The sequence below is a fragment of the Drosophila rhopaloa genome, unplaced genomic scaffold (genome assembly GCF_018152115.1).
Source record: "Drosophila rhopaloa isolate 14029-0021.01 unplaced genomic scaffold, ASM1815211v1 contig_178, whole genome shotgun sequence".
NCBI lineage: Eukaryota > Metazoa > Arthropoda > Insecta > Diptera > Drosophilidae > Drosophila > Drosophila rhopaloa.
In genome coordinates this window covers 27,845-42,602 of record NW_025335059.1, presented here as the reverse complement: position 1 = coordinate 42,602, position 14,758 = coordinate 27,845, and the positions used below count along the sequence as shown (strand labels likewise).

General features: G+C 45.1%; 4 protein-coding genes across 6 annotated transcripts in view; 2 read left to right on the top strand and 2 right to left on the bottom strand.

The window, feature by feature from the left end:
- The first annotated feature begins 216 nt into the window (after nucleotides 1-216).
- Nucleotides 217-2,367, top strand: LOC108043381 (tRNA pseudouridine synthase A). Of its 3 annotated transcripts, none has more exons than XM_017122072.2 (5): nucleotides 217-306; nucleotides 408-533; nucleotides 594-1,079; nucleotides 1,358-1,634; nucleotides 1,698-2,367. In XM_017122072.2, the coding sequence occupies exons 2-5, from the start codon at nucleotides 494-496 to the stop codon at nucleotides 2,221-2,223; spliced, it is 1,329 nt and encodes a 442-aa protein (XP_016977561.1). In that variant the 5' UTR covers nucleotides 217-306; nucleotides 408-493; the 3' UTR covers nucleotides 2,224-2,367. The 3 variants fall into 3 exon arrangements, with proteins under 3 accessions (XP_016977561.1, XP_016977562.1, XP_016977563.1); XM_017122073.2 differs by having other exon boundaries at nucleotides 221-346; XM_017122074.2 differs by lacking the exon at nucleotides 217-306 and having other exon boundaries at nucleotides 405-529.
- A 143-nt stretch (nucleotides 2,368-2,510) lies between these two features.
- Nucleotides 2,511-4,825, bottom strand: LOC108043380 (signal recognition particle subunit SRP72). Its single transcript, XM_017122071.2, has 4 exons — nucleotides 4,617-4,825; nucleotides 3,518-4,554; nucleotides 2,768-3,450; nucleotides 2,511-2,707 (listed from the first exon to the last, which is right to left on the bottom strand). The coding sequence occupies exons 1-4, from the start codon at nucleotides 4,726-4,728 to the stop codon at nucleotides 2,578-2,580; spliced, it is 1,962 nt and encodes a 653-aa protein (XP_016977560.1). The 5' UTR covers nucleotides 4,729-4,825; the 3' UTR covers nucleotides 2,511-2,577.
- A 485-nt stretch (nucleotides 4,826-5,310) lies between these two features.
- LOC108043385 (histone H1.0-A) lies at nucleotides 5,311-6,708 on the top strand. Its single transcript, XM_017122080.2, has 2 exons — nucleotides 5,311-6,139; nucleotides 6,252-6,708. The coding sequence occupies exons 1-2, from the start codon at nucleotides 5,423-5,425 to the stop codon at nucleotides 6,627-6,629; spliced, it is 1,095 nt and encodes a 364-aa protein (XP_016977569.2). The 5' UTR covers nucleotides 5,311-5,422; the 3' UTR covers nucleotides 6,630-6,708.
- A 1,086-nt stretch (nucleotides 6,709-7,794) lies between these two features.
- LOC108043374 (disintegrin and metalloproteinase domain-containing protein 12) overlaps nucleotides 7,795-14,758 on the bottom strand; it is a 34,802-nt gene continuing 27,838 nt past the window's right edge. Inside the window, exons 4-8 of the mRNA XM_017122059.2 lie at nucleotides 14,439-14,590; nucleotides 13,455-13,803; nucleotides 12,010-13,369; nucleotides 11,802-11,922; nucleotides 7,795-10,303 (exon numbers count right to left, since the gene is read on the bottom strand). Of these exons, the coding sequence (XP_016977548.1) occupies nucleotides 8,503-10,303; nucleotides 11,802-11,922; nucleotides 12,010-13,369; nucleotides 13,455-13,803; nucleotides 14,439-14,590 (3,783 nt within the window). The 3' untranslated portion in view covers nucleotides 7,795-8,502. The remainder of the gene's footprint in view (nucleotides 10,304-11,801; nucleotides 11,923-12,009; nucleotides 13,370-13,454; nucleotides 13,804-14,438; nucleotides 14,591-14,758) is intronic.

The following is a 14,758-nucleotide window of genomic DNA, read 5'->3' as shown; positions in this document are numbered from 1 at the left end:
GGTCACACTAATGATGCGATCTGGCATGGTCGCGGCTGCATTTTGCTATGATTTGTTAAATTTGGCATTATATTTTGTTTTAATTTTGATATTTTACTTTTTAATTATTATTTTATAGCTCTTCCTTTAATGGGCTTGAGCTTTATAGTAAAATTTCTCTTGAAAATCTTAACTTACGTCTTACGTGAGCTACTCTGTTAATCCATTACTGTTACGTTAGGTTATAAAAAACTGTTAATTTTTGGCCCATAACATGCGGTTGCACTGCGTCACAACATTTAATAGTTATAACTTTAATTAAAGAAGGTTAATAAATTAGTTAATCGGCATTTTAAATTAATTAATAGTCAGTACTTGTTTACAAAAAAAAACATTTAAAAGGAAATTAATGTTTTTCCCTTAAACAGCTGAGCTCTAACAGAAGTAGAAGAAGAAGAACAGTCAACACACGTGTGGGAATTCCACTGCATCGATTTTGTGATTTGTTTATTTAATGTTTTTAAGCCGATTATTAAACAGCTACACCAAGGCAGGTTAATTATTATCGCTATAGCCTCCAAACCAAAGCTAATTACATATTTCATTCCCAACAGTACGCCTGAAAACCATAAGTACTCCCTGGAATCGGCACAAATCCTTTGCTGCGGCCATGTCAGAGGCTCTGGATAAACTGGAGCTGGAGAATGAAGCCAGGAAGGAGGCCAAAAGCTCAGAAAACGAGGCCGTAAAGGATGCCAATCGCATCAAGCGGACACTGAAGCGCAAAAAGTGGGTGGACTGGAAGGAGCAGGACGAGCAGGATGCGGCCAGCGGAGTGAAGCGGGAGCCCTTCGATCCCGCCGAGCGGATCAAGCGGAAGAAGAGTGCAATCCTGCTCAGCTACTCTGGGGCCAACTACTACGGGATGCAACGCAATCCCGGCATGCAGACCATCGAGGAGGAGCTGTTCAAAGCCATGCTCAAGCACAAGTGGATCACGGAGGACAGTTTCGAGCAGGTGCAGATCGCAAGCTTCCAGCGGGCTGCCCGAACAGACAAAGGCGTCTCAGCCGCCCGCCAGGTGTGCTCCGTTAAGCTGCGTGAGTTGGGAGGTCCATTCCTAGGAGTTTCATGGGTTCAGTGTTTTTGTTTATTGATGGCAGCTTTATGGTTTAGTTTTGAAAATAGTTTTCCAGTTTGGAACGTCCAATTGCTAGATTTACAACATATTTAAACTAATTACGAAACGAGTATCTTTAATTATTCTCAATTTGCATATAACATAGCTTAAAACCATGCTTATTGTGAGGGTCTGAACCCATGATACCCTAACCAGCTTATCATGTTTAAAAATATTCATCAAAAATTATATATTTAGCTGAGGAGCTGGATCTGGAGGCCTTCAACGCTGATTTGCCCGAGCAGATTCGCCTGTTTGGTGTGGAGCGCGTGACCAAGGGCTTCAATGCCAAGGATCAGTGCAATGCCCGGACCTACACCTACACACTACCCACAATGGCCTTTGCTCCCCACGAAGAAAAGGTCGAGGATTTGCACGACACCTTTCGCATTTCACCAGAACTGCTAGAGAAAGTCAAAGAGACCCTGAAACTCTACGAGGGCACGAAGAACTTTCACAACTTCACTAGCAAAAAGTAAACTAATCAGAATTTTGTCCTTTACTGGTTTTAATTACCTTTGATTGCCTGCCCTTGCAGAAGTTTTCTGGATCCCTCGTCCAAGCGGTTCATCATGTCCTTTACAAGCAGCGAGCCATTCCAGAGTCCCCAAGGCATTGAGTTCGTAACCCTTAAAGTGAAGGGTCAGAGCTTCATGCTGCATCAGATCCGCAAGATGGTGGGTCTAGCCATTGCTATTGTTAGGGGCAACACGACGACGACAAGTTTGGAGCGAGCACTGACGGAGGAGCGCTTGGACCTGCCCATGGCCCCTGGACTGGGCCTAGTACTGGACACGGTGCACTACGAGCGCTACAACGTCCGATATGGCAAGGATGGCATACACAACCCGCTAACGTGGCAGGCGCAGGATGCGCAAGTGCAGGAGTTCATCGAGCGGGAGATCTTTAGCCAGATCTACAAGACGGAGGCCGAGCAGCGCAACATGCTGGACTGGATAGGAACGTTGCATTATCATTCGTACGACACGCGAAAGGAGGATGGTCCCCCAGCGCCCACGGATGGCAAGCGGAGTAAGGCTGGCGATGATGATAATGATGAATAAGCATTACGATGTGTTGATTTTTGTGGATATCAAAGACCATAGAACGTTCATTATAAGTTTTAGATTCGAATATTTCATTTGTTCTACAAATTAATAAGAATGCAAAATATTAGAATGAACAAAACATTGCTGGCCTAAATCTTACTTCATAATTTGCGTTTTTTTTTTATAAGTTACATAAATGCTTTGTTAATTAAATTTAAAAAAGTTTAATTTTAAAGCATAATATAAAAATATATAACGTAAAATCAATCCCGCCCAATACGTGGAAAAAGGAGACAACAAGATAACATTCAAAGCGGGTTGTATAATTGGCGTTCGAAAGTATTGACATTTGTTTAGGTCTGTGTTAATCTAGAAGCGGCCGCCCTTCTTCTTTTTGTGGCCACCTTTGCGGTGCTGCTGCCTTGGTCCTGGGGTCGTCTCTTGGTAAACGGGCGTGGCGGGGGAGTTCTTGCTCAGATTGACGCGGTTGGACATATCGCTGCAAAGGCAAATTTATATTAGAAAAACCGTTTATCAATTTACGCAAAAGTATGCTTACTATTGATCGGCTGCTCCCGATGTCATGCCCTGAGATCCCTTGATGACATCCTTGCCTCGCGCACCACCTCGCTTCTTCCGGAATCCAGTGCGCTCGTACTTGGGCAACCACCGCTCCGGATCAGGACCCACTTCGGCGTTGTAGTTCTTCGGCAGCTTGCCCTTTCGTTTCCGATTCTGGTTCTTTTTCTTCTCTATGGGGGTGCTCGGTGAGGGTTCGATCTTGGCATTGGCAGACTTCTTGGCCGCTTTGGCGGACATCACCCAGTTGGCCGCCTCCAGGGCGTCGATTTCGGAAGCCGTGGTAAGCGTCTCCAGCTTAGGCAGTTTTTTGCTGAGCTCAAGTGCCCGCTTGGGCTGGAACTGCGCGTAGGCGATGACCAGCTGGGCCAGCACCTTCGTGTCGTTGGGGTTCAACTTAAGCAGCTCTTCTAGCGAGCTGGCGGCCGTTTCTGAGGCCCCACCGCGCAGATGGAACTCAGCCGCCTGACGCCACATATCCGACAAATCACCACTGCTCACATTGTTCTTCTTGTACCAGTCCACAGCGGACTTTAGCAGCGCCGAGGCCGCTGCCTTATTGTCCGTGCCCAGGTAAAGGGAAACCAGAGCGGAAACGACTCCAGGCTTGTACTTGGCCTCACCCAATGAAAGCAATGTCTCGATGGCATCTTTGCGGCTGCCCTAAAGGAAAAAGGACAGGGGGATAAGATTCCATCTTGGGATTACTTTATAGATGTACAAATTTTACCTGCAGCAGTTGCAATTGGATGACGGCGAACTTGCTAACAAACTGATGGGATTTGTTGGCGGCAGCAAACTTCTGCAGCTGATCGATGGCCTCCTTGTGTTTGCGGTCCTTGGCCAGCTGGCTGCAGCGGATGAGCAGCGCTTCGAACTCCACCTGAGGGTAGCTCTGCGCCAACTTCTGGCTGATCTGCTGCACTTGGTCGCCGGCGTTGGTGTATAGGGCCAGCAGACAGTTGTTGAGAGCAATAACCTGCTTCTGGCGTGAAGTTAGCTTTGGCTCACATGCATCGGCCAGGGCGGCGCGAATCTTCTTCTTGGAGTCAAAAACATTCTGGTCTTTGTTGATCACCACCGAGTTGTTACTGGCCACGGCCACTAGGGCGGCGTCCTTCGGCTTGTGGCGAAGGCAGTCCGCGTAGATGATGCCCGCCTCCTTGGTCTTGCCCTGCAGCTGTAGAACGTAGGCCAACTGGACGCGGATGACGTCCACCTCCTCGATGATCTCTTCCTCGGAGGCGCCCTCTTCCTCGAGAAATTCGCGGCACAGTTTCTCGCTGGTGCGCAGCTTCCTCTCGGCCTCGGCGTACTTCTGACGGTTGGCCTGGATGCAGGCGCTATTGAAGTACTGCTCGTAGGTGTCCTCCGGCACCTGGGGCACCTCCTTGGCCTGGTCAACGGCCAGGTTGGCGGCCACTGCGCTCAGATTGGTTCGCCGCTCGTCCTCGTACTCGTCGCTGGTGTTCTTGATGATGTCGCGGTAGGAGTCCAGACAGTCATCGTAGCGCTCCAAGCGATAAAGGACCTGGGTGCGCAACTCCTTGAGGTTCTGAGGCAGGGGCTGCAGGCCCGCATCATCGATCGTCTTCAACGCCTGCTGCTGTTTATTTAGACGGTACTCGCAGTAGGCCTTCTCGAAGGCTAACGAGGACAGGCGATTCTTCTCGATGAACTTGTAGGCCTCCTCGAACTTGGACAGCTGCACCAGGCACACCACCTTGCAGTGCAAGGCCGTGGGATCGTCGGGGGCCACGCCCAGGACTATGGGAAAACATGAGGACTGTGAAATGAGTGCCATAACTTCGGAATGTCCCAAAACTTACTGCGATTGACCGCCTTGACTGCCTTGTCGAACTCGCGGTTATTGCCGAACTTGTGCACATCGGCGTAGGCCGCCTTGATCAGCGCCTCCTTGGAATTGGCGTCCTTTGACATCCTGTTTTCTCAGCGGACTCGTGGGTGGTAATTATCTTTGATCCTCTGACTTAAACTTTCGCCTTTCGGTTAGCATGCAACTTTTGACAGACGTGGACACTAGGGATGTGAAAAATAAATCAAAATATCAATATATCGATATTTTACGAAACATAAATATTCTTATCGTGATATCAAAATACCGATATTTTAATTTGATATATTTTAGTATTTGTGCTTATTGTCCAATTGCTATCGCACATTAAAAAAAGTATTTTAAATAAATTTGTGAAGCAACCGCAATCAACAATTTGTATGCACAAGATATTTTTAAAAAATTCGGCACTATAGCAAATAAAAACACGGACAAGTAATTACAAAAAAATGATGGTTAAAATCGGCTTAATTTTTGTTTTATATTTTAAAAATGCAATCGAAAAATATTTAATCATTTTCATTGAAATAATTGCTAACCCTTTAATGTTAAAATAAATATTGAATTTAAGCTTAACATATTGGCATGGGCTAAGATCGTTCCCATGGTGGTCGTTATTCTCGTTCGTTTAAAAGCTTTCTTTTTAAATCTGTACTTTCTGTACCGTTTTTATTCTTTGGACTTCGACTTCTATCATTGTAACATCAAGTTGAGGCGTCCCTGTCCTAAAAATTTTTAAGTTGTATTTTTTTTTGTTAATTGTTATATAAAATAATTGCCATGAAACTGAAAAGGGTTGATGACAGCTCAGACGACGAGGGCGAAGAGGAGATGCAATCTGATAATCCTCAGGAAGATTCCAATTTAGGCGAAGAAGAGCAGGAAATGGAGGAGGAGGATGATGGCGAGGAAGATGAGGGCGATGAGGATGAAGGCGAGGAGGAAATGGAGGAGGAGGAGGAGGAGGAACAGCGGGAAGGAGAAGAGCCCGAATCCGATAATCTGGAAGCTGTACGACATCCCTATCCTACTCCACCGCCCGATGATGGGTCAAAAATGGCGCCTCCCGATTCCGGCAAAGATAAGAAGCCAAAATCGAATGCTCCAAAAGTCAAGGAGTCGCCCACATCCCTAGCACTCATGGCCATCGGAAAGCTATCCAGTCGTTCGGGATCATCGGTTCGGGCTATCATGACATATTTGAAGAACAATGGTCACGAGTGGAAGGATGCTAAGAAAGCCGCACGCATTATGTATCGGGCCCTTAAATTGGCCGTGACCTCGGGCGATGTGGTAATGGTAAAGCGATCCTTCAAACTCACAGAAAAGTACAAAAACTCCTCCAAGGCTGAGGAAAAAATGAAGGCTAAAAAGCAGAAGGAGAAGGCGAAAAAGGCAATGGCGGAAAAAGTTGTGAAGGAAAAGGCCGAAAAGAAGTTGGCCAAGTCGAAGGAAAAAAAGGCTAACAAGGAAAAGGCCGAGCGGAAAACGAACCAAGTAAGTTTCTATTGGGTAATAGATATGCTTATAGTTAATATCAAAATGGTTTGATATTTTCATAAATAAATAATATAGAAATTTATAACTATTTTAAATGTACAACCTACAGGTCGGAAAGAAGAAGAAAGCCGAGGGCGAAGCCAAAACAGCTCCTCCAAAGAAAAAAGCGGCCGCCGGCGTAAAGGCTTTGCTGCAAACTCCCGAGCCCGCAACAAATGGAAAAAAGGCAGCAAAGTCCAGCGTAAAGAAAGCAGCTGAATCATCCGAAGTGGGAAAGTCGAAAAAACCCCGCAAATCCATTGGAACTCTGGCACAGCCGAAAACGTCCAGGCCTAAAGTCAAGGCGGTTAAAAAACTAGTGGCTGCCAAAGAAGCTCCCTCAGCACCGGAAACTACCATGGCCGGTTTTTCTGAGGCTCAGGCCACCTCCACCCCCACTCCTCAAGGACCCACGAAGGAAAAGCGCAAGCGCAAGGTCCAATTATAATTTGTTTGTTACCGCGATCTTAAATAAATTTGTCAAACGTTAATAATAATATATCAAATATATCACATTCCTAAGGAAAGTCAATCGGATTTGTTCATTTTCGTGTTTCCAGTACTCATATTCGGTTCTGTACACATCTAAAAAACTCTGTTAAATATGCCTAAACATCACAACAAAACGGCCTTATAATCTCAAAAATACTTAAATTTACCTTCCATTCAAAGAATATATAAAAGGGCTGGGGCTTATAATTACTTACTTTATAATACTTTTAAGCAAATATTTCTGTCTAAAAATAAAATATTTCTGTCTAAAAATACTCCGTATAAACATATTTGGTTAGCCAATTCTTAATAATCTTGGTTTTCTTCAATTAAAATCAAGAAAGCTTCGGCAAAACAAAATGGCTACTCAGCAAATTAAAATTATAATTCGAAACCAAATTTATCACCATGATTTGAACACAAAAGTGAAGTGCAGTTTTTAACACTTTTCTGCAAATCCATTTTCTGAAAATTTTGAAAGGGGTTGCTACATAAAAATGACGAAAAATCGACGCAAAAATACAAACCAAGATTTGAACAGAGATTTTTAGAGAATTAGACCACAATCATTTAGAAGTATGCCACTTTAAAATCGGATGTCTTTTGAGACTTTTTCTGTAAAGCCATTTTTTTAAATAACCATGATGAAAATGAGGTTTATTTTAATGATTTTAAAATCGATAAAGATTTCCAGATTCAAAAGTTGGCTTTAAATCGGATTCGATCATAAATACAAAATAATAATAATAATAAGAATGTTAATGTTATTTATGCAATTAGCCAAGTGGTGGCTGGATCTGTCCACAAATTTTCGAAACATCATTCCATTTTAACTTACACAAAGAAGGGAAGCTTTAGTTTTTGGACTCGATCCTGGTCAAATACGAATGAAGTGTTTCCCTCCCGCAAACACAATTATCTTTAATTCAGTTAAACATATATTTTAACATAACTTCGGTTCTATACACATTTTGATATCGTTCTTACCTAGGTGGTGTAACATAATTCTTTGCAACATTGAGACAATTTAAATTAACTTCTCTACTGAAACGCTTTTCTAATTACTTTTCAATATTTCCAGCTTTACAACATCTTTTAATTGATTACTTCGAGGCGGCGCATTTGTTGTGACAATTTAACTTCTTTGGTTTTTATTTACAAAAGCATATTGCGTATAAACATATATAAATAAATACATGGGATTACCGTAGAGTATAGTATAGATACAGATACACGTACGTAGCTACCGTTAGGGGCTAAAATAAAACTTCACATGCAGCGCTTAAACATTAACCATTGAGATACATACTTAGCACATGGGTTAAGCAACGCCTTACGTCTAACAAGTGGGACATCGGTAAAGGAATGAATATCAAAGGCGACGCAGTCGTAGTCATAGTCAGTGCCAAATAAAATTTGATCGTATCTTAACTAAAGCTTAAGTCAATTCCACGGAGGGTGGGGATTTAGCCACACCAAGAGCATAGCCAAGAATCACATTTTTCCTAATTTTCCAGCACATATCGTTTTTGGGTTTGTAAGCAATGGAAAACAATTGGTTTTTTAAAATTAAAATCTTAAATTATATCTTAAATCAAATTGTGGTACATCATCATTTTATCAATTGTATCGAATTATTTGTTCTAATCTTTTTTTAAGTCAATTACAAATATCAATGGTTATTATAAATTAGAATTAAATTAGTAAAAAAATTGGTATGGGTGATTAACAGTTTTAAAAAAAGAAAGTAAACCCTTTTCTTATTTTCTTTCCGATAAATATTTCTCGCTATGCCCTTGGTCACGGTCCTTATAGTAGTTTATCTTAATCTACTTGCTCTGCTCGAATCGCTGTGTCAGCGATGCAATGTTGGACTTTGGCGCCGCCAACGCCGCCGCCTTCACTGTGGGCGGCGTGGGGGCTGCCCCGCCGATTGCCCGCTTCCCCAGGACTCCGACCGCCCCTCCGCCGCTAAACGATGGCTTGGCCGAGAGCGGCTTGGGCTTCTGGATGGTGGCCGAGGGCGCCGTGACCGCCGCTCCCGCCGTCCCATTGGGCAGTGTTTTCGTTGTGCTCTTCATGAAGGATTTGGGACGGGTGGAGTTGGTTACTCCGCTGTTGCTGCCGCTGCTGCTCCGCTTGGCCAGCTGGACAACTGGCGCTGGCTGGACCTGACCACCGACTCCCGACGGCGGCTTAAAGCTGGACATGCTGGGCTGGGGCTGCGATTTGTCCGCCACCGTGGGCTTAACCCGAGCCACGGGCGCATTAGCAATGGGCGGTCGATGATATGTGCTTGCAGATGCACTAGCTGCCTTTTCCTCCAGCACACTGCTCGCTGGCTTGGGTGGAGCAGGGCGCAGAGGACTTTTCGGGGGATCTGCAGGAGGAGGAGTTGCTGCTGCAGCTACTGGTTTTCCTGAATATATTGAATCTCCGTTGATCTTCTCAAGTTCATTAACAATTTCATTTAGCAATCCCATATCGCTGCCATTGCTCGCCCTGCTGGCCACCAAATCGCTCCGCTTGAGGGTCTGTGCTGCTGGTGGAATCTCATCAATCACGGAGTATATGTCGTCGTTGGAGGCCCGAACTTCGTTCTCCACAACCTCGCAGTCGTCGTAGGTGTTCTCCACTGATCTCTGGGCAGTGGCCACTGGTCTCTGATAGCCCGATGAGCCAATGGAGTTGGTCTTCTTGACCACCACTGGTGGGGGCCTTGGTGGTGGCGACTTCGGTCTCGAAGTGTTATTGCTGTTCACCTGACCACTTTTCGGGCGTGGCAGTCCCGGAGGTGAACGCATAGATCCAAAGCTCTGTAGTGGTGTCTTTTTCGTAGGGGAACGCATTGATTGGGCGCGTTTTACTAGATTCTGGGTCTCTTCTTCGCGCGGCGTGGTCTCCGAATCCGAATTGGAGGACTCTGTTTGAGGAGCAGCGGGCACGGGCATGGGAGCGGAGATTTCCAGGGTTCGCAGCCGCTCCCGTTCGATGTAGGTCTTTTCCTTTAGCGGAGCTTTATCCTCCTTTTTGAGGAACGAAGCTAAGCGGCGAATGGTACCATCTCGTTTAACATTTAGCTTGGGATCGGCGTGCAGTGGAACTGGAGGAGCTGGAGCAGATCGAGTGGGTGAGAGATCCTCCGTGCTGCCCTTGAGCGGCACCATGGTTAATGTACTGGAATCCAACTTTGGTGGTGAGATAATAGGCCGCGCTGTGGAACCCGGATTGGGCGGAGGCAAGGCAGGTGCTGGCCTCACCGAAGTGACTTCTGGTTTCGGAGAGGCGGGAGCACGAACGGGGGACGTTCCAGGCTTCGCAGTTGGCGGAGGAGGTGCCATCCGCTGTGGTACATCCTGCTGGACAGTGGGCTGCACAAAGGCCACATTTGGTCCACTGTAATTGCTCGCCGGCGAAGAGGCATCGTTCAGCGGACGCAGAGTAAAACCGTCGAATTTCCCAAATAATCCAGCGGTGGGAGTGGAGTCGCTTGGGGATTTAAGGAGCGCCGAATCCATATCATCAGTACTACTAGGTGTGGATTTAAGTAATCCATTTCCCGTTGGTGGACCACTGCCATTTTGATTGGATCGCGGGGTGATGGGTTTGCTTCCTCCAGAGGATTTCAAGCTGCAAGGACATCGAATTATAGTGATTAATATGAGGAAGAGTCTTTGAAAGTTAAAAGCTTTATAAGTGTTTTTGTGTAACATACCAAATTGAAAAAACGTGCATAAACCAAACACCATTGATAGGATAGTAAAACATATAGCTTAAAGAAAGGTAATTAGCAAGACAATAAAACCAACACCAAAAGTTAGAGCAAAACATTTATTCAAAAGCACACAAAAAATCAAGTCAACATAAACTAAAAACAAACATATAATTATAGCTATGTTAGTAGTCTTTAATTTAATATCAGCTTAAACGTGCAAACGAGGGGCGTGTTAAAATGAACGAAAAATTTGTCTTCGGTTCCCCGAATTTGCATAATACCCCTGCAGGTTTTATTTGCCGAATAACTATATACCCTAAAAAATTTGTTATATCCTGTGCTTTCTATTAATTCCAATTCTCACCCTGTCGTGAGCTTTTCATTTATTATTAGTATTGCACTTCTGATTTCATTTATTTGATCTAAGGCACTCAAGAAAAATAATTTTAACCATATATAGGAAATGAAAAAATTATTTTAACCGGGTTCCTATATTTTTAATACAAAATGCATTTTTCGTAATGTATGCATAAGTATTTGTTGAATCTTAGTATAATGCAAATTTATATTCAGGTTAATTCATTTTGATCAGTTTTCTTTTGAAAATTTCCAAATTATTTATAACAAAACCATTAAACGTAAAATATATTTACTGAATTAAGCACGACAAAAAAACTTTTAATAACTGCTTTTTTAATTGATAAAATGTGCAAGATAAGTCTAAACGTGAAAAAATTGTACTATCTAAAAAATTTTGATTTATTTTTGAAATTATGTGATTTGCTTAAAAATTCTGCAAGGGTACTGAAACGCCACGGCCAAGCGCAAAGTCATGCAGTATTTGGTGGCAGTGCAAGCGTATTTCACTGTGGTTAATTTGTGGTCTAGTTTTTGGCGCACCTCGCGGGGTCGCTCTGTATGAACTGGGCGCCCTCGGTGAGTGCCAGTGGATTTGTGGTGGCATGAAGCCTTGGAGCCGTGATATCCAGCTTGCGTCTCAGTGTGCTGTTGTTCGTGTTGCTTTTGTTATTGTTATTAAGTGACTCAGTGTTGTTGTTGTTGTTGGAGGAGGATGGGGGGCAGTGCGGCAGGACACTCGGTTTCGCAGTGAATACCTTGCGCCGCATTTCGAAGCTACTCTGGCTCTTGGGCACGAATGGCGGCTGTATATGAACCTGATGCACTGCATCTGGATTGGACTTGTGGCGCGGCAGGATGGCGTGTATGTTAGTAATGGTGGCCGAAGCCGTGTTAGTTGCAACCTCAGCTGGCTGGTGATTAGTGTGGAGTGGTGGAGGAGGTGGTGGTGCAGTGCGTGCAGGGGTCTGTGTGGATGCTAGTTGGGTGGTGATGCTGCTGTCGGGGCTGCTGCTCTCTTTCGAGCCGATGCTGAAGGAGGAGGTCGATACATACATATTGTCGGACAGCTTTCTGCGGATTAGCAATCGCGTCTTGTATAGGATCCAGAAGACCAACACCATGGGCAGCACCACGAAGAACAGGATGTACAGGAAACGCTTGAGACCGGCGGAACCTGAAAAGGTAAATAAAACATTAATTAAGCTGCTCAAAATATGAAAACATACATCAACTGAGGTGTATGTATGTATTTCGAGCTTACCATTCGGGTCTGTGGCTGGTCCACTGTCCGGCGATCCACCTGATCCTGCCGTGGAGCAAGACTCGCCTCCGAAGCCCACTTCGCAGTGACAGTGTCCTCGACTGTTGCAGATACCATTGCCATTGCAATCTTCGGGACACGGAGTACCCATGCCGTTAAGGCGAACCGTGGCCACTGGCAGACATCGCTGATCCACGCACATCTTATCCTCGCCGCACTTGGCTCCATTGGGCGTCAGGCCGGGATCGGTTGTCTGCAGGCCCAGATCCACCAAGGCCGTGCGGCATGCCACAATCTTGTGCTGGTGACTGATGTAGGAATGGGACAACTCGGCCGCCGATTCCATTCCGAATTCGAGGCGTTCGTTCAAATGGATGCAATGCAACATTCCACAGTTGATATGCTCCAATTCACATTTCAAATAGGTCTTGTTCGGGCGGTTGAAGCCGCAATTTCCCAACCGGTTTCCCTCTTTGTTCTTATCATAACAGTGCTCCGAGTTATCACCCGTGGGTCCCCACAATATTCGGCACTGATTGGAGTGCGAGCGACAGGTGCCGTGGAAGCAGTAGGCCCGGCCGCCATCACAGGGCTCCGTGTCCCGCCGGTAGACATCCGCCGGACAGTACTCCGATTCCCCAGTGCAGTACTCCGGTAAATCGCACTCATTCTCCGCTCCCCGACAGGCACTGCCCGCTAATTTGGGACGGCAGGTGGTCAGATCACAGCATTCTCCGGTGGCACAGGAGGCGTTCACGTGCAGCATGCAAGTTTGGGCATCGCAACAGGCGTTCTGACAATGCTCCGGCAAACCGCAATCGCACTGTTCCCCCGGCTCCACGAAACCATTGCCACAGGTGGGCGAATCAAACAATCTTTCCGGCTTATTCCTCAGGCAGTAGTTCATTCCACGCGAGAAGGCGATCGTAAGCTGATCGATGCTGCAGCTGCTCCAGTTGATCGGAATAAACGAGGTACTCGAGGCCGCCATCACACACTTCTCGTCCGGACAGTGGCACTCCGGTGAATCGTGCTCCATGCCAAAGTTGTGGCCCATCTCGTGGGCCATTGTGGTGGCCACCATCGCCGTGTTGTGGCTGTGCTGCATGCTCACTCCGCCGGAAAACTCGTACGTGCAGATGGGACCCTTCAGCGCCTTGCCCACCACTCCGCCACTGAAATTCTCCTTGGTCAGCAGCTGGGCATTGTCGTTGGGGTGATCCAGCACCAGTTTGGTTCTCCGGTAGTTCAGGAAGTTGCGCAGCGTCACGTCACCGTCGCTTGAGAACTCGATCTCGTTGTTCTCATTCCAGATCACAACGCCTACCAGAGCCACAAATATATTTAGTGGGACATAGAGCTTAAAATGGGATTGTAAAATTCGATTAGTTAAAGATTCTTGATGGAAAATGAAATGAAATTAAAACAGTAGTTAATTAACTCACCGCATTGATGATGTTGGCCAGATTCTTGCAGTGCTGGTGAACTTTCTTGGCATTCTCCTGGAAGTTCTTGTAGACCTTGTTGTCCACCACGATTACCAGCTCTACGTAGCTGGAATATTTGTTGCCATTGTACGGACCCCGGATCAGTTGACTGCTGTCGTCCGCTTGACGCCTCTTCCGGAGCAGGGTTCTCTGGAATTCTCCGCCATCCAGGCGAAGTGGCAGTGAAGGAATCTCATTTCCCAGTCCATTATCCTCTCCAGCCTTTTCGTGACTGCCGTCGTGACTGTGGTCGTCCCTGTGACTGTCGTAGCCACAGGTGGCGTTCGTTGGATGTATGTCTGCCTGCCTGTGAAGAACAAATCGAAGGTAATTTGATATTTCCGTGGCCAACAAAAGAAATTAATAACGGAAGTGACGGTGGCGCACAAACATAATGAATGAGTAGGTTATGGTTATGGTTGCGGGTTTCGTTCTAGTTAGGGCATTCGGGCAAATATTCCCGAAAAGGCAAATATTTTTGAACCACAAATAGGTAAACATTTGGTCAACAAACCCCTTCCTTTCGGTCTCTGAACTGCCCTAACATTTATGACAAGTCAGTAAACAATATTTTGCTCGGGTCGAAAAAGGCCAAAAACTCTCGATTAGATAAGCGCCGTCTAAAAAGGGGAATCGTACTTCAAACGGTATCGTAAATCGAGGAATAGACACCTTTAACATCGATTGCGTGGTTATCACTACCCGAAGTCATCGAGTGGCCTATATTCAAACTAATAAATACGTTTTTATTACATAAATTTTGATTTTATTATTAAACACTTTTTAAATTTAATTTTTTTTAATTTTAAAATATATTTAGAATAGTTATTTGTTGAGCACGCAAAGCAAAGTCCCTTAAAGCAATTAATATTTTTGCTATTCTTTCTTTCTCCTTATCAAGTTTTGCTAACCTAATTTACTGGGATAAATTGTCTAACTTACCTGAACAGATAGTGGTCATCCTGCAATCGTCCCCTGCCATGAACATGTGGATGGATGAAGTACGTTTGCCTCCCATCGAAAACGATGCCATCCAGAGCACCATCGCAGGTGGAAAGGGCCACCACAGAATCCGGTTGACCACGAATGTGACCCTATGATGGGTAAATAAAATAAAATGCATTTTAGAATTGTAGCTTTCAGTTCAAAATGAAAACATTCGAATAAGGCATGAAAGATTCAATTAAAGTCAAAAAAATGGCGTTAAAAGGCAATACCAAAATACAACCAGCTTTAACAGTTTTGTTAAGATGTTTTAATAT